Raw genomic sequence first — 21572 nt, forward strand, 5'->3', positions numbered from 1 at the left:
TACGAACAAGAATAAGAGCGCGGATTTGTATTTTATCATGATTGATGGATTGCATTAGTGGGTGTTTGGATTTTTTGGGACGGGAACACATATGAAGGAAATGCATTTTACAACAGCATGGCGTTGTTTGTCATATCATGTATGCTAAATGCATGATAAAATCTGGGAATTTTGGAATAAGCATTGGTTGGATTACTCTATGACTGTATAGTTTAGCTTTGTTTTTTACATCGAGGTTTTACGAGTTTTTTTTTCAAGATGCCCCAGTACTACGTCGAGCGAGCATAAGAATGATGAAGAGTTTATGATTAGACGCCTGGCTTACCTTCCAATTGTGCTTGTGAAGATTGTGTAAGTGGAAGTTTGTGATGTGAGTGAGTTTTCTACGCATGATTCTCTGGAACTTGTTGAGTAGGCTTTATATGTTGTGTTGTTTCTATGTGTATTTCTCGATAAGCTCGCCATCAAGGTATTCCATTGAATAAAGAGGTGTAATGTAAGCAGGAATAGAGATCACAGCTGTCTCTAATCATTCATTGCTCGTCCTCGATTTCTTTCATTCTTTCTAACAAGTAGCATCACTTCTCATTCTCTTCCATTCTCTTTACCCTGCAGGATTCATATCATGTCATATTCTCTCGTGGTATTTGCATATCTGCGCCGTTTATCTGTAACGAGGGCATTATAATTTGGTGTCTCGTCTTGCCCTCAATGTTCTTGTGTACAGGTAACAGTTGATAATCGCTTATCCCTCGGTGTACCAGATTTCCTTGTATCGATGATTTGCGTCGACTAGGGCATTCATTGCTGCAAAATCTGAGGGGTACGGTATTAGCTTGTTTTTTTGCATGTTATGTACTTCCAGGAGGAAAGAGAGTAGCAAGGGAAGAAGGAAAAGGTCATACCGAAATTCGTGCCGAAATCAGTGGCTTTTAGTACTTTGACGCTTAGGTCTTGGTTTACTTTCCCGACGATCTCGACGGCGTTTCCGACTTGGAGATGGGAGTCCTGTGGTTTTTCTTAGTTTGGGGGTTGGAGGTATTTTTTTGGATGAGAGGATGGTGGGTAAGTGTGGACGGGAAAATTGGAAATAAAGAATCAATCTGGAGATGGAAGATCTAGAGATTCAAAGGTTGGAAAAGACAAGAACTGTTATAGAACTTACTCGATTAAGAATCACAGTTACAGCCCCATCACTCTCGATAGTTGCCTCATCACCTCGTAACTGCGTCACCTTTCCAACCATACGTACAGTGCGCGAAGTGAAGGAATTTAAGTAAGGAGAGGTAATGCGGGGGGTGGTGGGTGTTTCGGCCATGATGAGATTGTGAATTCGGGGTGATGGTGAGATGGTGAAATCTTTGGTTTGAACTGTTTTCGTGATGATTTAGTTTGTCGGTTTGAATTGGTTGGTTTGGTGTGGGAGGTGAGGTTTGATGTGATATTGGATTCGATAATGTTTACGGGACGAGGCTGAGTGGGCTGGAAAACAAATCCACTAAAACGCGTCAAGGGAACGTGAGCATGTGATATGCTAGGCTGGCTAGCGGTGGCTGGTGGTGAATGTGGGGTGGAATTTGCTTGACGAGGGGGTGGCGTTCGGTCTTGAACATAAACGGCATGATGCCCCTCAGTAAATCAAGAGAAGAGAAAATAACGTTACACCAAAAGATATTGTGGAAGCTTTTGAGATCCTCTAGAAAGGTATGCGTTTCGAGGCACTACTAGATAAGCTTGGTGAATGATTTGAATTAGTCTACCGATTCTGAAGTTTACGATGACGATGCCGTCGAACGCCAATTTACAAACGAGGATGCGTTTTTCCATTTTAGTCTGTGACTAAAAGGGGGAAGTCAAAGTAGATTTGAGACAATTCCCCCTTGTCAACCCTTTGACTTTCACATGGAGATGCAGTGTAGCAACACTGCCGGGAAAGATTCCGCTGGGTGTCCTGAAATCAGGATACTGAATTGCTACCGCGAATTTAATGGGAACAAAATTCTGATTTTATGGACAAACTAGTGTTTCGAGTGAGAAATTTAGTATTTCCTCTCGAGGTTGAATCTATAAGACTGGACCCATGGGAAGGGTTTGGTCTGATCTGGGTGTTGAACCATTTTCTGCCTTTCCGAGCAAGAATCAACATTAAGAAGATCCTTCAAGAATGCTGTTCGATGGAATCTTTGAATTTGAGCAGAACACCATGACATAAATGACAGTGAAGTGCTGAGAAAGGCATCCAGAAATCTTCACCTTGCGCTTTATGATTCAACGATATTTCAGATGAAGGTCTTGCATTTAAATTCTTGAAGCGCACAGTGAAACTCATGTATAGAATATTGCATGCTGAGTCAAGTTGCAGATTTATTAGCAGTCATTCGAGCATTCAAAAGTATTCATAACGCTATTGGATGGTAGCGTTAAGTTAGATTATGAAATAGGAGAGTCATTCTATCTCTGGCAGCGCATAGTTCAAATCAGAGCACTTCAAAGGATAGTATGCAAGGAATCATTAAAGCCATTAACTGCATGGTATCAGACTATCAAATATCAAATGACAGACGGAAACCGAACAACCACGAGTTTCTCTCGCTACTCGTAAATGCATTCCTCCCTATCTACGGCATACAGTTAGTGCCTTATCATGTTGACACTAATGACGAAACCAATCGCGCTTTTCCGCTCTCTTCTCGGCTTCTCTTTCTGCCTTTTTCTTGGCCTTTCATTTGGCCTCTTTTCTCGCTTCTCTTCTCGCTCTTCTCTCCGCCTCCTTCTGGTCGTTCACAGTTCCAGTCACAGTTCCTGGTTCGTAAAACTTCTTAATCGCCTCGTGATTGTCGTCAAAGTGACGAAAGAATTTACCCTTGTATGCAAGTTCAGGCGCTTCTTCAAACTCCAGTCCATGCTCACAGATTCCCGCAACTGATAATTTCGCACCCCAACAAACCCCTTGAGTGCCGCTTGCAGCTTCACGTAGGTTTTTGCGGTAACGTTGGGCTTTCTCCATGGCCCAATCATGAGAGTGCATCGGATCTCTACGCATAACTTTTCCACCAAGTAAGTGTGTTCGACGCGGATGACCCTTTTGCTGTTTATTCCTCTGACACCAATGGATAGGGGGCTGGAGATATGCTCTTGTCCTTTCTTCCAAGACTTTTCTGTCGTGTTGCACCCAAGCTGGATGTCTACGACCTGTAGGGGTGTATTTCTGTTGACCCCGAGAAGGCACCCAGACCTTATTGTACTTGCATGGAGGCAAGGTATTCTCATCCACCGTCTTGGGGTCGACAAAGCTCTTGAACAAAACGATGAATGTATCAAGGTTGGGGAAACGAATAGGTAAGGCCTTCCAGGTGCTCAATGACCGAGTTCGTTCAAGGTGCTCGTTTTACATTGCAAGGTAAGTAACTCTGTCGCAGTCTCTTTTGTAAATATACTTGGTCAAAAGATGAAGCTGCTCTTTGCTACAGCTAGCACGAGGGTAGAGGATGTCTAGTTTGAAATTGAAGTAGACAGGGGCAAAGTTCCCATATGATCGAACGCGAGCTTATAATGCCCCATTGCGAACTTTCTTGAGTCTTGGCAAATGTGTAGAGTTATCGGAATGTCTGCAACAAAGTCATGGGTGATTTTATTGCCGTGCAACTTCTGATTTGTGAATCGGACTTTGACTATTAAATGGTAAGTTAGCAAGCCTGTACAATAACAACCCATTGACGGAATCGCCACTTTCACTTGCCACCAGAAATTCGAGTATGGAAAAGTTCCATTCGGAGGGTCTAGAGGAAAGTCGCGACAAAGGCATAGTTCAATGATTAAAGCCAAGATGAGTAAGTGCATACCTAATCGTTGTTCAATTGTCAATTCCCAAATCATGTTTCGGATTTCGGCAGGGAGTTCCATGAATTTGAATCCTCCCTTTTCCGGTAGTCGTCTATATCTTGACTCTGAAAGAGTCTTGTTGAAGAAGAGACTAATACTATGGTAAAGAACACCATTGTCTCTAGGTAGCGCGTTGCTAGAAAGGATCGACATTGTGCTGCCGTAAATTTTGAAGAGGAATATCTGGTAAACAAAGTTCTTTGGTGGAAAGTTATCTCTTTATTGAAGAAAACTTCTAATTAAATCTGATAAAGAAGTTTAACTCTGGACTTGATAGATCGAGATTTTTTCTCTGAAGTTGTAGTGTTTAAGTGTTTAGGTTCTAGTCAAGTCACATCTTGATACTTAAGTAGGTAATTTCAGAAAACAAATATCGACATCACTAGAAGATGGTCCGAGTGGCAACAACGCTTATTTACTACAGCGACCTCTTAGTTGTGGCTCAGCCATAGACTGTGAGTGTTGCTGTATGGTATTAGCGAATAATGACAGGGAAGAATCACTAATCAGGTTCTTACACATTCTCCTCCACAAGTCCCCCAAAGATCTAGACTGCTATCTGACATTAAGCGATTTTTGATTCCCGAACTTCTTATTTGGACATGGATTCCACCCTCAATCATGACCTACACCTGCATCTTTTCAGACTTTGATGTCCTCTAGCATATTATATTTCAAGGGAAAGTATTGATGAGGTTCATATATATATAGGTATAGACAATGACACAGAGAGTTAGGATAAAACAAAGTCAAGGAAGGTAGCAGTGAATTGCAACAATATTTAACTTAGTGGCTTCAACAAAGTTGCCTCTTTCTTTATTGGGATAGCAAGTTGGTTTGGTTTCCTAGATGAGAAAGATAAAACATGCACAATTGTGTTTGTGATCGTCAGAGACATTTCTGTTGTATCAATATTATCCAGCTAGGTCTCATTCTTGGTTTATACTAGCAGAGGAAAATGTACTGTTTGTTGGGGTTTGAATAGGAACAAGCACTATTATGTCTGCTACGTTTGACTGATCCTCTTAGTTTCATGGAAACATTGTATGCCAACAGCACTAATTTGGGTATCATTTATTCGGTCATGTATCAGCTACAGCAGTTTACAAAATATGTGATTCAATGAGACATGATATTCCTTACAAATTGGCTTGGTATATTGTAGTCCCACCCTCATCGTCTTCCTGGGGCCTTCTCTCTTTCCCAAGACTACCTTGTTATGTGCTTGTGATCATCTATTGCTTAATGATGGATTCCATTTTCCTCTGCCTCCATACAGAAAAAAACAGACTGTGCTTTATAGTTTGATCCAAAACTCAATCAAGCTTGTCTTCCACAAAGAGATTGTTCCTAGATGATTGTATGCAGAATAGCTAACATTCACTTGTCTTCTGAAGATAGACATTACGAATAAACCCACCTATCAGCTCAAATCTCTTCATCTACCCCATTCACTTTTATTGCTTTGTGATGATATCATTAGGATAGAAGGCACTGTGTTATTATCTCTGCATGTGGTCAATTTTATTGACTCACCAAGGCGTGATTATGATTAGCATCTAAACTTCGTAGTGAATTTTTCAAAAGACAACTTGTCTTAATATGAGTCAATGGAATTCTCTACTAGGTAGTGAAAGGTTGCTGTTGCTGGTTGAGCTTGGGTGTATCTGATGAAGGAGCAGAGAGATCATCATTACATTTACACTGATAAATGCAATATACTTGCGAATGAGCACGATCGACTATCTGATTACATTTGTGCTGTAAATGTATAGCACTTGAGAAGCCACCTCTAGGTGACCTAATATTATGATTTTATGAACTGAAATTTGTGAACATATTGCCAGTCAGCTTGATATTGTCTAGGGCTCAAGATAACTAAAATTAGCTGCTTCGTAAACCTGCTTTATAAACCTGCTTTTAGGCAACAGAATCTCATAACCTGATTTCACTTTCCCTTGTTGGATGCCCAGCAAGTGTTGAATGGTGTTCCAGCCAGTTAGCCAGGTGTCCTGTAGTATGGCCATCTGAATGAGAGCTTATAGGGTTGAGAATTGGAGCCCATTGACTTGTTCGATAATTTTTGTGCCATTGTAAATTGTAAAGAAGTCTGTTATGATAAAATGCTTTGCAAAACAATAAATGAAGAAAGGGATGAGTAGAAGTGCATGATTCTTCGCCGAAGCTATGGAGAAAAGGAGCCTACTGTGCATGAACGGAATGGTGGGTAGGTGTAGAAAGACTGGTAAAAGAATTGGAAGTCATGTTGAATTTGGCGAAGAACGAAAGAAGACTCACTTGAGCGGTTCTGCTCCAAACATCATGTCAGAATCTAAACATTTATTCAGTTATCTGGAAAAATTGACTTGTTGGCAAATCTCACATACCCCGTGCAGCGTACTATATTGTATTAGAAAGCATGCGAGATAAAAATCAGCGCTTTGAGCAATGATACACCTTAGAGCAAAGTATTGCACTTTCATCTAGAAATTGTTACAATTTTTGTACAATACTCTATACACAAGAGAAGAGCAAATATATTATCATAGCTCATTCATCACGCAGCACTCCTAACCTTCTTCACGAGATCACTCTGATGCTCTTCCAACATCTGATCCAATGCGCTCTTCTCTATCACAACCCTTGACAATTCCAACAAATCCTTAACATCCACTTCGTTCACATCCAACACCGTCGCATCATTTTTGCTTACAACGCTGGACAGGTTCTTCCTGAAACCACCCGTCACAATCAACGTCCTTCCGTTATTCTTGCTCCATCCCAAATGTTCAAAAACTCTCTTTGCATATCTAGTCTTTGGGTGCTCGAATTCCATTCCATCTTCACAGACAATCAATTGCCCTTTTCTATACCTCCAACTCAGCGCCGTCCGCCACGCAATATCGTACATCTTTCTCGGTAAGTCTGTTCCAAAATCTCTTGGGTGAGGACCGAATGATTTTCCTCCTCCAACAATCAATGGCGATTGTCTCCAACCAAGACGAGCACCACCAGTTCCTTTTTGCGGGCGAATCTTTCGATGAGAACCATGGACATCGAAGCGAGTTTTAGAGGATGCAGTTCCTTGACGGGTGTTGTCGCCTTCGAATACTACAGCGCGGTGAAGAAGATCTCGACGGAGGGGAAGGTAGAGGTGTTTGCTTGGGTAGGATTCGAATCGGACGGGTTCCATGGTAGGAAATTTGTAGATGGTGGTTAGGACTGGGGGGTCTGCGGGGTGTTAATTGATAGATCGAGATATTTGGCATAAAATATTTACTGAAAGGGTCAGATGTGACATCTGATGTTTTTGTAAGAATACTGGACTCATATTCTTGAGAGATGCTGGATGGTAATGGCGCCTCTGTTGCCATTGTCCTTGTAAATTGTGGTGCTAGACATTGCTACAATAAAATCAGTACTCTGTTTCTCGATTTCCAATGCAAACAACATACTGTCAGAGGGTCTCTGGCACTATTTATTGATGTGCGAAAAGCATTCAAGCTTTTCGTAAAGCTCTGGAGTCCCTTCGTCGCCATATTCGAGTGACTTAAATCCTATAGGGTCGCTGTCGTCGTTGAATTCGATGAATCTCGGCGAGGCTAGGCCAAAATTAAATTTCCTCGGCAATTCTTCGGCATGTCCCGCCAATATTTGATATGGCGTTCGATAATTTTGTCGAAACATCACATATCAGCACCACATCACCATGCCTCCTTGTCAGAAGGCCGTAAGGCCCATGGCGCGATGCCTACAGAATACTCCGTCATTATATCTAACTGCAAGATCAATACGAACGTTTACGAGCTCCACGACATTCAATGCAGAAGCTGCGGCTCAGGAAGCAGCGCCTTCTGGTCTCGACCCGGCAACTGTCGTAAGACCGGAAAATGAGAGGAAATTGATGAGACAGGGTATCATGCCCATAGGATCAAGACGTCGTCGTGCGGCGCTGAAGACTTCCGCCAATATCCCCTTTGAACAATTACCATATCAATGTTTCCAAGAAGCTCGAAAGGTCTTACAAGCGGATAGAGAGGAAAAGTTAGAGATGATCGCGAAGGAGAGATTGCGGCTCAGGAACTTGGAGGCACAGGATGCATCAGTTAGTGGGGGTGAGAAGCAGAAGCAAACCAGAATAGAAAGTATAAAGAGGTATTTGGAGTACTTGAAGATCCAAGCAGATATCAATGATCCTTTGATCAAGAAGCGATTCGAAGATGGTGAAGGTATGACAATTGCAGAATATCTTCCCTTGTTGCATTACTAAAATTCTCAGGTGATATGAACAAGCCAATCTACCGCTACCTAGCAGATCGAAAGTGGCGCGAATACCAACGTAAAATAATTGTCCAACGTTTACAACAATTTTCGATTGTCCCTGATCTTCTTCCTCATTTCGAACCTACCGCCGAAGTTCGTCTCGCGTTCCAAGCACGTAATGTTCAACCGGGCGATTATGTGGACTCTAGAGTCAGTGAATTCCCAGCTAGATTAAAGGTCCAAGTTTTCGACAAAGGGGAGAGACTCGTCAGTGTCGTGGTTGTGGATGCAGATGTTCCAAACGTAGAGAATGATCACTTCAACACGAGATGCCATTACCTTGCTGCCAACATTCCAATTTCACCGGTACAAGATTCGCTACCACTATCCAGAGCAGAACCAGAGAGCCAATTGATCTTGCCATGGCTACCACCATTTGCGCAAAAGGGATCACCATATCACCGATACTCAATATTCGTATTAGAGCAAAAGCCCGGACAAGTTCTGGACGTAGCAGCCCTCAAAGAATTATATCAACGTGATCGATTCAATCTTAGAGGTTTCAAAGACAGACATGATGTACAACCCATAGGATTGGGACTTTTCAGAAGCGAATGGGATGAGGGTACCAAGGGAGTTATGCAGAGAGCAGGAATCGAAGGATGGGACATCGAATTCAAGAGAACGAGAATCCCGGCACTCAAGCCAAAACAGAAGGCTAGAGGTTGGGAGGCACGTCATGCTAGTGATAAGTATAAGTCTTTGAGGAGATGATATTTATGATAGCTAAAAATGTATCATATTTGTAATATCTGCTGATTTTGCTCTCCATGATACTCAAGCTGAGTACAGCTGTTGCATAGTATGACTGGGACTCTTTTGATTTGTGATAGAATCTACATGCAGAATTCTCGCAAGTCTACATCTACCTAGATATCTTGGCTGAAAGAATACGAGGTTGTAAACTCTCCAATCCTCTGAATTTACTTATTGAGTAGCATGATCTAGTCTGACATCTCGAGAGAGACACGCGAGAAGGCAATCTTAAAGGACGAGGGTCTTCCTGACCTGTCAGCCCAAAGGTCCTCATCAACTAGATTGGCGAGACGGGTATCTGAGCTATGAAAACGAAATCACCCTAAAGAGAAAGTAATTCTGGCCCATTTCCCTTCCTCTGGTCTCGGTTCTCAAAAAACTTCGAACATAAGCCAATCAATCGATCGATCATTCATTTATTCCACCTCTTCCCTCTTTCTACAACAAGGGTCTTTGTTTCTTCTAGGCTGATGTTCAGATTTTCCAGATTCTCTTACAAACTACAATGATATAAACTCGTTAGACTTGCCCAATTGTCAGTTGATACGTTCGAGCTTCTATGTCGGGGTGTCAACTCACTGGAGGATATTAGTCCTTTCCTCAAAAGTATATCGTGAGCTTTCATCTAAGATGACGAATTGGTTGAATCTCCTATCTGGCATCTATTTTGAACTTGCTGATATTAGCGAGTCACCTGCTTAAGTTTTACTCTCGTCTCTTTGCACGGAATTCTAGAATGAATTGACGCTTTGCTGGACGGCATTTGAAGTACCTACCTACCTAGCCAGAGATGGAACACAGGGTCAGAGAGCAGCACGAACAAATTTCAAGCGAGATATGCAGACAACGACTTCTATAAATTCTTAATTACGTCTCGTCTTAATCTATCCTAAAACTGCACGCATGAATTCCATTCCCCATATGTATTTTGAAACGCCAGCCCTAGGAGCTTGTGGTATTAGGTTGATCCTCATAACCACAAGCAATGCAATGTAATCCGTTCGCATATCCCATTCCACTTCGCACCATTTCCTTCGCCACCTCGTTAAGTTCCATGGTATCATATCATATCGTTTATCCACCTACAGCCATCTCCATGAACAACTTCTCCCTCTTCAACAAGAAACTCAATAGCAATGTCAATGCCGCACCAGCTACAACCAAGTAGTAAGTTTTGTCAATTGCTTGCACGATTCCCTCAATAGCTTTGTCTCTAAGTTCTTGTGACACGCTTTGGAATAGCGCACTTTGGGATCCGGCGATTGCGCTTCTGATTTGGTCTGCTGAGAAGCCTTTGCCCGCAAATGCGTTGTTGACATTCTTAAATGCTGTGCTCTGGAAAACTGTACCGGAGACTGCGAGACCGATGACTACACCGCCGATTTGAGCTACGTTGATGTATCCGATGGATGCAGGGACTTCTTGGCCACGACCATCACGGCCGAGGATAGCTGGGGCGATACTGTAGGAGGCTTGAGTGATCATACCGCAGCCAATGGCGATGAGAATACTCCAGCCATAGATCGAGCCTGCGTTTGTAGAGGTGGTGACTGTAGTCATTGCGGCACCTCCAGCGAGAGCGAACATACCCCAGAGAACGAAAAATGGCCAGTAGTAACCAATCTTTGGCATAAGTATTCCTTGCGACATGACGACTACAATGTAAAGAACAATAAATGGCATGAGTCTGACAGCGGCTTGAATGCCATCATCGCCTTTGGAGAATTGGAAGAAGAGAGGGATGTAGAAGATTGGGACGAAGAGTGCGGTTCCTGCTGCTGCGGTACAGATGAATAGGAGAATCATAGTTCGTGATTTGAGGAATTGTACTGGGAACAATCGATCTTCGGGTGTGGTGAAAATGCAGAATTGTTGCTGGACTGCGAAAAGGGTGAAGATAACACCACAGGAGACGAATGTGGCAATGGTGCGTCCGTCGTTCCAAGGCCAGTTGGCACCACCGAAGGTAAGAGCGATGACGAATGAAGTAAAGAGACCAGCGTTTAACAAAGCTCCAATCCAATCAACGTGCCTAACTTTGTGAAGGACGTCCAGGTCGGGTTGTGGGTCGAATGATGGGATCAAAAGAAGAGCCGGTACAGCAATAGCGAAGATGACTAAGTTGATATAGAAGGCCTAAATGAATGGTTAGTTTCTGTAGATTGATGTTAAGATAGAGTACTAACCCATCGCCAGGTTGCTTCTGAATCTGCGAAGGCTCCTCCAATGACAGGACCAAGAATCGTCCCAAGACCCCAGGTGATACCAACACCTCCCAGATAAAGAGGACGTTCTGTAATGGTAGTATTGATGGCGACCAAGTTCAAGGTCCCGAGATACATTCCAGCACCTCCTACACCGGCAATGACTCTTCCAACAATGAGTGCATTCATGTTAGGCGCCGCACCGCACACAGCACTACCGACGATGAAGATAACGACTGAAACAACATGGGTCCACTTGACATTGAAAGTGCCATATGCTTTACCACTAGCAATGAAGTTAGTTTTTGCAAAATTATGTTACATGTAAGGAATACTAACATAGTGAGAATCGTAGCAATGGAACCCAACGGGAAACCAGTACCCAACCAAGACAGCTTTGAAATATCACCGTAGGTTCCAAGGACAGCAGATTGAATATCAGCAGCGATAGTGTTATCCAAGCCGTATAAGAAAGTAGCGACATAGAAACCGACACAAATGACGATCCATTTCCAACCAGTAACTGTTCTCACTTGTTCAGGCTCAGGTGGTGGACTGGTAGTTACTGGGCCTTTCTCTGAATCTGTTGTAAAGGCATCTTCTGATCGTTCAAGTCTTTGGGGCTTGTCATCTATGGATGGGGCTGAAGAGGCTATTGTGGAGGGAACAGCTGGTGCTGTAGTTGACGACATTGTAAAGTCACAGCTTTCACGATATATGAAGATGAAAGGTGTAGACAAACTTGAGAAGATCAAGGGTGATGAGGATTATGAAACTTGGGAGTACGAAAGACTTATACCACTATATAAGTAGACTGTGACATGGCAAGGGTGCTTCCAGCCTGTTTGAAATGTACAATACCGAACGGTATGATTCCGTGCCAGATTTGAAAGCAAAAGGAGTATGAATGAATTGGATCGGCCATAACTGCTCAATAACCCGAAGAATTTCGCGATTCTTGTTGGTATTGATAGGGTCAGATGAAGTCTTGGAAGTACTCTTTCAAGGTGTTTCTGCGCAATATTTGCAGGAGATAATGTGACTTCATGGGGTTTCGGAGATGTTTGTCGGACTAAAATCTGACAAAGTATCGGGGTTAGGTGATGTTGTAAGATTAATCACACACCCAACGTTTAAAAGGGACAATATTTGGCTGCATTCAATTGGATAAATCGTAGAATATTGAAGATTCCGCGGAGTTGTCAAAGACGTCTTCTATTCGAAGAATGCATATTACTTTTTCTGAGTTATTCTCTTGAACCCCTTGAACCCCTTGACACCCATGATCTCCACTTGGGTAATCAGTATTTGTTGTTCTGATATCGAAAATGAGGTGAGAGTAAGGTTAGAAAATTGATCGGTGTTTGTGGGGAAAGATCTCCGAAAAGGCCTAACGCTAGCTATAATAGTGTTAGCATACCCGAACACGCTAGCATCTGCCACATCAAGCCACCGGAGCTTCATGTAAAGCACGGAGTCCAACAAGAAAACAACACACATTTGATATTATCAACCTCCCAAATTTGATTTGATTTCCTCCAGACCTATGGACCCGAGTTGACTTTCATTCATAAAGAGTCCCTACTTAGGTGCTTCAGGAGTATAATAATCGCTTTTGCTATGGCACATCTGGTTCATCTTATCCTCACCGGAGGATGATTTGAAGAGTCATGTCTGGTCTCGCATCCTCATTCACACGAATACTTTGAGTCCAAATAGTTTATGTAATAGGATGAGTACCTACGGAGTAGCATCCGGAAAGTGATCTTCACTAGAACTAGGATCACATGCAAGTCATGCTTTTGTTTGCCGCATCTACTGGATTGCTCTTTGTCCACTGATAATGGCATACGCGAACGGGCATACTTTGAATCAGTAATCAACTCACGCTGCCTAAGGTGTTGATGAGTAAGTGCTCTCTTACACTAGACAAAGTACAGTCTGGCTGAGCGGGGAGTTGTTTCATCATTTACCTGTATATCAAGAAAGCTCGAAAGGTTCGATACAATCCATAACTCTAGAATATACTTCACAATGACAGATAAGAAGCTTGTAGTTGTCCTCGGAGCTACTGGTGCACAAGTACATTCATTCTTACATACCCCTTAAGTTTAGTGCAGCATACTAACACTCCTGACTCAAGGGCGGCCCCACAACCCGTTATATCCTCAAGCATCTTTCTCATACTTACCGAGTGCGGGCCGTAACCCGTGACCCTACAAAGCCATTTGCTCAAGCTCTATCCAAATGTGGTGCCGAAGTCATCTCTGCCGATTATGATATTCCTGACTCCATCGAGGCTGCTCTATCCGGAGCCCATGCCATATTTGCTATCACCAACTTCTGGGAGCAAAACTCACTTGATATTGAGGTAGCTCAAGCCAAGACTATCAATCGGATTGCTTCCAAACTTCCTCACCTCGAACATTATATATTGAGTAGTCTACCTGATGGAAGGGCATTAGCTGGCCGTCAATTTCAGAATATCTTACCATATAACGCTAAAGCACTGATTCGACATGATTTGGCTGAGAATTATCCGAGTTTGTGGAAAAAAACTACAGAGGTGTTTGTCGCATTCTACTTTCAAAATTGGGTCAAGTATCCAATGGTCTTAGGTCCTTATAAGGTGTGTTTTTGTTTCTTCTGATTTTGCATTGATGGGATGACTGATAAGAATGATTAGGCGCCAGACAAATCATTTGCACTCTCAATGCCATATCCAGGTGATACTAGGGTTCCTTGCTCCGATGCTGAGGACACAGGAATGGCCATTGGAGAAGTCTTGAGAGGTGGAAAAAAATTCTTTGGAAGACAGGTTGTGCTTTTTGGAGAACCCATTCCGGAAGAAGAAAGACTCAAAATATGGGCTGATGGTAAGTTTTTCTTGTAAATTTCGAATTCCTGGTACCTAATATCATACACAGAACTAGGGATCAAAGCTAGATTCGAGCAAGTATCCTCAGAGCAGCATGCAAAGCGACTATCGAGCTATGGACTCCCCCCAGATACAGTCGTTGCTAGCACAGAACTCGTTGAGGCCTTACCGTACGAGGAATCGATGTTAACGAGTGGGAGACATGTACAGACGAAAGAGGTAAGAATTATGGTTTGCCTCTGAGACTTCTTACTGACACACCAGTAGTACCTCCCAGATGGTTACAACTTGGCCACCTGGGTAGATTATGTCAGGAAGGAAGACTGGTCACCTTTGATAGGCGCATGAACCACTTAGGATTATATTTGTGTGTGGTGGACAATGCAGCGGGAACCGGGTGTTTGCAATTTTATGTCCTTTCTGCTTGTATGTGCTTCACAAATCTATATTATGATCAGTAATCCATCCACAAAAATAAAATACGTAATCTATGTCCAATCAAATCACTTCCTACATAATCCAGACAACAAACCTTGTCATGCACATGAGCTTAGGTTTGGACGGGTGGTAGGATGGGTATGTTGTAATAGAAGATAAATAGGATTGACACTTGTTTGATTTATGAAGTTCGATGCTGACGCTGAGCGCAAGCGTGAAATATGAAACCTAAAATATAGTCTTATCTCAAACATATGCAAGGTACCGCGCAGGATCTATCAGGAGGGTTCAGTAAAGAGCTTAGCTTCTCATATGTATGTAAAAGGTTCACATGTATCGAGAGAGAACGCGGTTGGTAGAAGAGTATTCTAAGAAACTTTACTCCAGGTCTATTTTCTGCTTACTGCATTGCATGTAGTAGAGATATCTTGTTTTGTCGATATCAAATACATCCACTCCTTCACTGCCACAAACTTTTCTTTCCCTGAACCCCTACCCATCCATTCATGCTTCCATACATCTAATATAGTAAACTCTCCACCCTCTCCAAACATCCTCTCCATTCGATAATTGCCCCCAGTACCGAAAATCTAATCCTCCAAGACCCCGTCCGCATCACACAATTCTCTCCACGACTTTCTAAACCACACGCTCTTCGTATCTTCAGGCGAAACAAACGTCGTCTCATACCACAACTCATGTCTCTCCTTCTTCAACGCACCCAAAAGTTCCCTATCAATCCTAACTCCTCTCTTCTCCCACCCCTCCAACTCGCTAATCTTCTCCCCTATCCTCTTTCTCGCCGTACAAATTTCTCTCCGCCTCTTCTCTTTCTCTCCCGTAACGTCCTCCTCCTCCAGCGCTCCAATCTCCACCACCACCCCCTCCATAACCCTCCTATTCCTCCTACTCTCCTCCAATACCGTCTCCAGCTTCGCAACCACATCATCCCACTGCTCCAACTCCCTCTCCTCCTCCGCTTCCCGAATAGCCATGCCCACCATGCGCTCTTGCACATTCATCGCGAATTCATATGCACAAAGAAGAAGTGCGTGGTGAGAGAGGAGAAATACCGACCAGCGCCAGGGAGCCGGAATGGCGTATTTGGCAATGATGTATGCGACGGGGATGGCGAAGAAGAGGTTGAAGATGACTGGGTGGATGGATGGGTTAGCTTGGTTCATTGAATTTCCGGGATGATAAGAAAACTTGCTGAAGTGAATCTTCACACTGAAGTCACATAAAACCAAAGTTAAAAAAAAACAAAAAAAAACATACCCAACCAAAAACTAAGTCTCCATCTCTCCCAATGAACCCACAATTTCTCTTCCTCCTCAATTTCTTTTCTACCCTCTTTCTTCTTCTTCATCTCCTCCCTATACAACCTCTCCCTCTCGTTCCTCTCCTCAATCCCTCGATCTCTACTCTCCCTCATCCTATCCAACTCCGAATAATCATTCCCATTCCCACCCCCATCCCCCTCAGCGGCGTGTACGCCCCCAAAAGAAACTTTTCTCTCCGTAAGCGCCATCGTATTCTTCGTCATCTCTCGTATTCGGTCTGTGTCTTTGTATCCTCGTGAAGATAGATATACTCTGATCAGACTGTCCACTGGTGCTTTACTCGCAATCAGTGTATCTCTTCTCTCAATCTGCAAAGGTCGCAAGATGCAAGATGGACAAGCAAAATCAAATAAATAATTCGATGCGGCGTCGATATCAGTATCAGTCCCGAATTCTGTAAAACCGTACACCAATCTTCCTTCCACGCACAACGTCTCTCATTTATATTATTTATAAAACAAAAAGCGCTTGCGTTCTCAAAAGAATATGTCCGAAGAAGTTAGTAATCGGAAGAAGTCGTAACTGCTAGTTATCCATAGACAATTGTTTGTTTGCCAATATGATATTGTGTTGTTGTTGTGTTGTGAGAAAATTAAAGACGTCGGAAGATTCGATCTGGATTTCTCTCCCACGCCCTCAATTCTTTAAATGGATGAAAGGAAGAAACTTCAAAGGTTCGAATAAGCGAAAACTTAGATTTAAGCTATTAAAAAGTGAACCGTAAAGAACAATAATGAAACCAGAATAACGAAACTTCAAGTGAATGCTATACCCATATCTAACATATGAATTTCGCTATTCCAGTCTGATATCTATCTATAAAACAAATGAATAATTTGACTTCCGTCTCATCCGAATGATGTTTGAAAACTTTCTTCCAAAAATTATATTTCATTGTCTCTTTCATCCTAAGAATATATGAATATTACACAAGCAGAAACCAAAATCGGGGTCTTTCTGATAGCATCGCCCATTGCTCCTTTCCCTTTTTTTAATTCATCGCTTTTCCTATCAACTGCCAAAAGGGAACTTCAGAGCAAAAACACAATTCATCAGTTCTCCCAACTTTTAAACCCATCCAGGATGGAAAGTGTCTGATTTGCCCAATCTTTATGTTTAACCCCATCTGTGTTAACATCCATACAAATCTCACTTCCATCTTCATATCTTCCACTCCTCTCTCTAACAATAGTACCATTGCTCCCAGCGCTATCCTCCGAGCTCATTGTACCAGTCATCCTTCGTCTCAAAACTAATCTCCTCGTACCATCATCAACACTATATCCTCTTCCATGTGAGGCAATGTCATCTTCAGCCTGGACACTCTTAGCTTGGTAGATGAGTCCTCGCTGCTCTTCCATCCTCGAATCATTTCTAGCCCTAATTATATCCATCAGCTCCAGCTTTCTCTCGGCTGCTTCAGCCCTTCTTCGCCACATTTCTACTTCCTCTCTCGATTCTCTCAATTGTTCCGTCAAGCCGATATGCTCAGTATCAGAGCTGGATCTTATCTCAAATCGTCGTTGCAGTTGCCGTACTTGTTCAGTTTTTTCATAAACCTGTTGCTGGAGCTTACGTATTTGCGAGTGTAAGACTGTGTTACCGCGAGTCAAAGTATCCTTTGAAAGCGTTGCATTGTGAGCAAGTTGTGATTGTGATTGTAGAAAAGTATGTGCAGCTTCAAATTCTGATGATGTCAAAGACATAATATCAGAATTGCCAATGCTACTATATGCACCATCCATTCCAGCTTGTCTAATTGGCATAGGTGATTGATGACCCACTGGCTTCAGTGGAACGGTGAGAGAATTGGAAGTAGAAAGCGGACGTCTCAATGAGGCTACAGAGTCTTCGTGAGAATTCTCAACTATGACTTGTGGCGGGATAGGTTCTGGTACAAAATCTCTCAAGACTCTCTTAGGAGCTTGCATTTTAGTGGGCGATGATTGCTCTTGAGCTTGCTGAAAGCGCTGAGCTAAGCCCGTATTACGGAAAGAACGAATAGACTTTCCGGATTTAAAAGATGCTATTGATCTTGTTGGCGATGGTGGTGGATTGATAGTATAAGGCGAGATGACACCCACACCTCTTCGATTATCGACCGATGTTATAGGTGTTGGTATAGTAGATTTGACTGGAGCTGATGACGATAGAGGAGGTGTTGCCTTCACAGTATCGAATTTCTCTGCCATGGCCCTAACACTGACCTTCTTGGGTGTTCGAGTAGGCTCGGGAGTGGGAATCTTTCGTGAATGGGGTTCCGTGTGATGCTCTGTGACTGGCCTAGAAGGTTCACTCTTGTGGTTATCTTCGATTGATTTTGATGATCGGCTGTCGGACTTCCGCTTTCGAAACATTTCTCTAATCGAGGCTACTTTTGACAAGGTAGCAGGTGAAGCGGTTTCATGAGAAGGTCTTCCTTTCGCCTGTATAGCCTTAGGCTCCACTAATGTTGTAATAACAGATGCAGCAGAATCAGTCTTTCGCGGAATATTGCTCTTAATTCCAAACCTGTCATCATGCACATGAACCTTTGCGGATTTTGGTGTATCAGGAGGATTCTGGCGAGACAAATGGGGACGTAAAAAGCTAGGTGTGCTAGGTTTTTTCACTGGCTTCTCTGCCTCTCTTTTCTCATGGAAATCTATACCTGAATCATTTTTCGTCGGGTCATCAGATTTCTCGGTAGACTTTATCGACTTGACCTCGGACTTCATCGACATGCCAGGCGATTCCAGGGCTTGTCCAAGCACAGCTAAGGATGCTAGGTCATCCTCATGTGAGACCTGAGAAAGTGGATCCTTAGGGCTATTTCCCTTGGAATAATCAGAGCCTGTAAAGCCTTGGCGCCTTCGAAAATCTTTGGCATCCTGGGCATTGGATGTGCTTGGTGCAAATCTGATATGACTTTCTCTGTTGGATGGGGTATCATGATGGCTTGGCGCAGATACCTGCATATGTTTTTGATCGCTATCCTGTAAGAGAGAAGATGAGCTAGTCGTCTCGATCTTCTTCGAATGCGCATCTAGTGATAGTGGGTTTGATTGTGCGTCCAATGTCGTATCATGTCTCAAGTTCTCGTAATATCTGACAGGTAACGATTCCTCAGCTTCAATAGACTCGCTCTCGAGCCTTCGAACAATACCTTTGACATGACGTTCAGTAGTATGCTCTACGGCTGGATGCTTCTGGTTATTTTCTTTTCCATTTCTCGTAGACGAAGATGGCACAATACTTTGTGGGGTTTGCTTAAAATTCAGCTCACTATCTTGAAAATCGTTTTCATCGGGATGCTCCTTTACCAGAACTGTGGAAAGAGCACTTGAAGATTTTGCGTTCTTAAGAGCTTCTCCTGGTGATAACCTTTGGCGCAATCGTTGTTTTGTGACTGGTAGGGCATCAAACTGTAAGGGATTCGTGTAGTAATCAAGTGCCTGCTGTTCAATGGCCCGTTGCTCAGTAGTATCCCCGCTGCTATGCCTTGGACATGAACGAGGTGAGGTTCTACGCCGTGGTGGGGTTGGAGATTGACTCCTGTCAGCATTCCTATTAGGTTTGTCGGATGTCCAGTCGGGAGGCCTCCGTAAGGAGAAAGATTCCGACATTGACGGACGTAGGATGGGTGGCTTCCTCCCCCGAGCACCCGTAATTTTGCTTCCTTCAACGGATGCGAGGGCTTCTAGATTCTTCATATGGCGTACTACATCACGCCAATGAGTGATGAGCATTTCCGTAATTTCGCCGGCCACCTTGATTTTGTCAACTAGATTATTGAAATTAACACCCTCTTCTGCACTTTTATATTTTTTCCTTTCCTTCTTAGTTTTTGGTGGACTCAAAGGAGTGAGGACCAAACTACCGTGGCCATTGGCCAAGCGAATATTGTAGTTGTCCATTAGATCGCCCACAAGTAGGGGGCCAAAAACAATCCCCAATGGTTTATACCCCATAAGATCTGAAGTAGGAAGAGGCCTGCCCCGATCATCTTCCCTTCGCGCTGTCTCTGCCGCACGACCAACCATACAGAGTAAACCTAGGACTGCACAGATAAGTTCCCGCCTATATGTTGACCTTAAAGTCGAGATAGACAAAGCAATAAGTCTCGCTCGAACTTTACTATGCTTAGTTCGTGTCATTTCTGGATCACCCCTAAGATGTGTTTGGATGGAGACGAGGGCGTCGAATAATGGAAGTGACCCCAGAATACCACCAGGGATACCAGAGAGAAATCTCTTGAACGCAGACGCAACGTCATGTACATCACACTCCATATGATCTGGTAAAGTCGGACATCTTACTGTTCCCGCAATATGACCTTGGTCTCCTTTCGAACAATAATGTTCATAAATGAGGTTAATTGTGTGTTGAGATCCTGGTATACGAAATACGCCACGGGTGGTAGGAGCTACACATCAATTAGTGTATGAGAAACAGTAAAGCGGAATGTAATTCGTAGTATACCATGCTGTATCAAATATTGAGCTGTAGCACGAATACAAGTTGGTAAAGTTAAGCTGCTCGCAGCATATTCGGCTGGAAGGTATAACAGACTTGATCCGCACAAACGAACAAGTTCCACCAGATCTCTATCCTTGAGTGAGTCTCTTCTGCTCTTCAGTCGTAATGAATCGCTGATGCTTCGCATTTTCTTGAGATCTCGACGTTCTGCCTTCTTAGATTTAACGACGGGCGTCTGAGATGAGGACGTCCGTCTGAAGAGCTTTCTGGATAACCAGTTACCATGTTTATCTGGTCCATCCTCGATACACTGATTCAATAAGTGAGTACTTGAGGTTACCGGACGTAGTTACCGACTTACAGGAACATCCTCGTATTCACTGGGAATAAATTTTCGTACGCCATGCTATCGACCATCAGCTTTCTTCGACATGCAAAAACAATTTTCTTGCATACCTTATCCGCTAATCGGTTGAACTCTTCTATGAAATGTGTACGATCATCCAAGTCGTCATTTTCAGACTCGCCCTCTGCACTTGAGGAAGTCCAGGTATTACTACTGCAAAGACCGCGTCGAATCCTTGGTCGTTGTACTACGTCTGAAGGCTCGTCGGCGATCGAAGGGCCATCGCCTGCTAAAGCTAGAGAAATATTTGGATCCGATGGAAGTGCTCTAATGGATGTTCTTCTCATAGGGATTACTTGACCTCGTAGTAAGTTTTGAGTGATACTAGAATCATCTGCGAATAAGGTTGCGACATCTTGCTGTCGTCTGAGGGATAAAGTAGCTGATGATGCTCTGGAGTTGAGACGATTAGGTCGCATTTTGATTGTCCAGGTAATTCCTAGACAATCAACAACCAACAATTGTTGCTTGTCAATTGTAAAAAAAAAGGCCCTTCAGAAAAAGTTCTCGATGTGCCAATAAGAATTGCAGATTTAACTTTCAGAAAGATTGTTCTTGCACATGGACGCCACTTACTAGGTAGGTGCAATTTTCTATCATCGACAAAAGAAGAAATCGCAACTTACAATTACTTGGTAGCCAACTTGAGTGAGGACCCCAACGAGGAACTGTAGGGATGTGCAGATTTTCGAAGTGCAATTCAACGAGAAGCTTTTCATACTTGAATTCAATCAAAGAATCAAAATGACCCAAAATATTGAATTCCGATATTCGTCTGGGGAAACTGCCTGTATAGCATCTCAAACTTTCATAGCACACATCTGGTCTGCCAGTCCAGATTATTAAATACTTATACTCGGAAAACCAATATACAAGCTCGTTCA

The 21572-nt window shown here is 43.1% G+C and overlaps 8 protein-coding genes across 8 annotated transcripts; 2 read left to right on the forward strand and 6 right to left on the reverse strand.

Moving 5' to 3' along the window:
- Positions 1-415: 415 nt before the first annotated feature.
- On the reverse strand, positions 416-1470 carry EAE97_008833 (uncharacterized protein). Its single transcript, XM_038879348.1, has 3 exons — positions 1166-1470; positions 906-1008; positions 416-816 (listed from the first exon to the last, which is right to left on the reverse strand). Exons 1-3 carry the CDS (start codon positions 1316-1318, stop codon positions 746-748), a joined length of 327 nt encoding a protein of 108 aa, XP_038729859.1. The 5' UTR covers positions 1319-1470; the 3' UTR covers positions 416-745.
- Positions 1471-2722: 1252 nt separating this feature from the next.
- On the reverse strand, positions 2723-4035 carry EAE97_008834 (uncharacterized protein; the record flags this gene model as incomplete). The annotated part of the gene is made up of 3 exons (XM_038879349.1): positions 2723-3382; positions 3616-3671; positions 3843-4035. The coding sequence occupies 3 exons, from the start codon at positions 4033-4035 to the stop codon at positions 2723-2725; spliced, it is 909 nt and encodes a 302-aa protein (XP_038729860.1).
- A 2229-nt stretch (positions 4036-6264) lies between these two features.
- On the reverse strand, positions 6265-7536 carry EAE97_008835 (uncharacterized protein). Its single transcript, XM_038879350.1, has 3 exons — positions 7338-7536; positions 7163-7286; positions 6265-7113 (listed from the first exon to the last, which is right to left on the reverse strand). The coding sequence occupies exons 1-3, from the start codon at positions 7419-7421 to the stop codon at positions 6440-6442; spliced, it is 882 nt and encodes a 293-aa protein (XP_038729861.1). The 5' UTR covers positions 7422-7536; the 3' UTR covers positions 6265-6439.
- A 55-nt stretch (positions 7537-7591) lies between these two features.
- On the forward strand, positions 7592-8919 carry EAE97_008836 (uncharacterized protein; the record flags this gene model as incomplete). The annotated part of the gene is made up of 2 exons (XM_038879351.1): positions 7592-8111; positions 8162-8919. The coding sequence occupies 2 exons, from the start codon at positions 7592-7594 to the stop codon at positions 8917-8919; spliced, it is 1278 nt and encodes a 425-aa protein (XP_038729862.1).
- A 1116-nt stretch (positions 8920-10035) lies between these two features.
- Positions 10036-11857, reverse strand: EAE97_008837 (uncharacterized protein; the record flags this gene model as incomplete). Its single annotated transcript, XM_038879352.1, has 3 exons — positions 10036-11097; positions 11148-11451; positions 11505-11857. 3 exons carry the CDS (start codon positions 11855-11857, stop codon positions 10036-10038), a joined length of 1719 nt encoding a protein of 572 aa, XP_038729863.1.
- Positions 11858-13199: 1342 nt separating this feature from the next.
- EAE97_008838 (uncharacterized protein) lies at positions 13200-14391 on the forward strand (the record flags this gene model as incomplete). Its single annotated transcript, XM_038879353.1, has 5 exons — positions 13200-13247; positions 13309-13794; positions 13852-14041; positions 14093-14262; positions 14311-14391. The coding sequence occupies 5 exons, from the start codon at positions 13200-13202 to the stop codon at positions 14389-14391; spliced, it is 975 nt and encodes a 324-aa protein (XP_038729864.1).
- Positions 14392-15071: 680 nt separating this feature from the next.
- EAE97_008839 (uncharacterized protein) lies at positions 15072-16012 on the reverse strand (the record flags this gene model as incomplete). The annotated part of the gene is made up of 2 exons (XM_038879354.1): positions 15072-15634; positions 15760-16012. 2 exons carry the CDS (start codon positions 16010-16012, stop codon positions 15072-15074), a joined length of 816 nt encoding a protein of 271 aa, XP_038729865.1.
- An 864-nt stretch (positions 16013-16876) lies between these two features.
- Positions 16877-21107, reverse strand: EAE97_008840 (uncharacterized protein; the record flags this gene model as incomplete). Its single annotated transcript, XM_038879355.1, has 4 exons — positions 16877-20229; positions 20286-20592; positions 20644-20688; positions 20739-21107. The coding sequence occupies 4 exons, from the start codon at positions 21105-21107 to the stop codon at positions 16877-16879; spliced, it is 4074 nt and encodes a 1357-aa protein (XP_038729866.1).
- Positions 21108-21572: the final 465 nt, after the last annotated feature.

Source organism: Botrytis byssoidea, assembly GCF_014898295.1.
Source record: "Botrytis byssoidea strain MUCL 94 chromosome Unknown BBYS_019, whole genome shotgun sequence".
Lineage (NCBI taxonomy): Eukaryota > Fungi > Ascomycota > Leotiomycetes > Helotiales > Sclerotiniaceae > Botrytis > Botrytis byssoidea.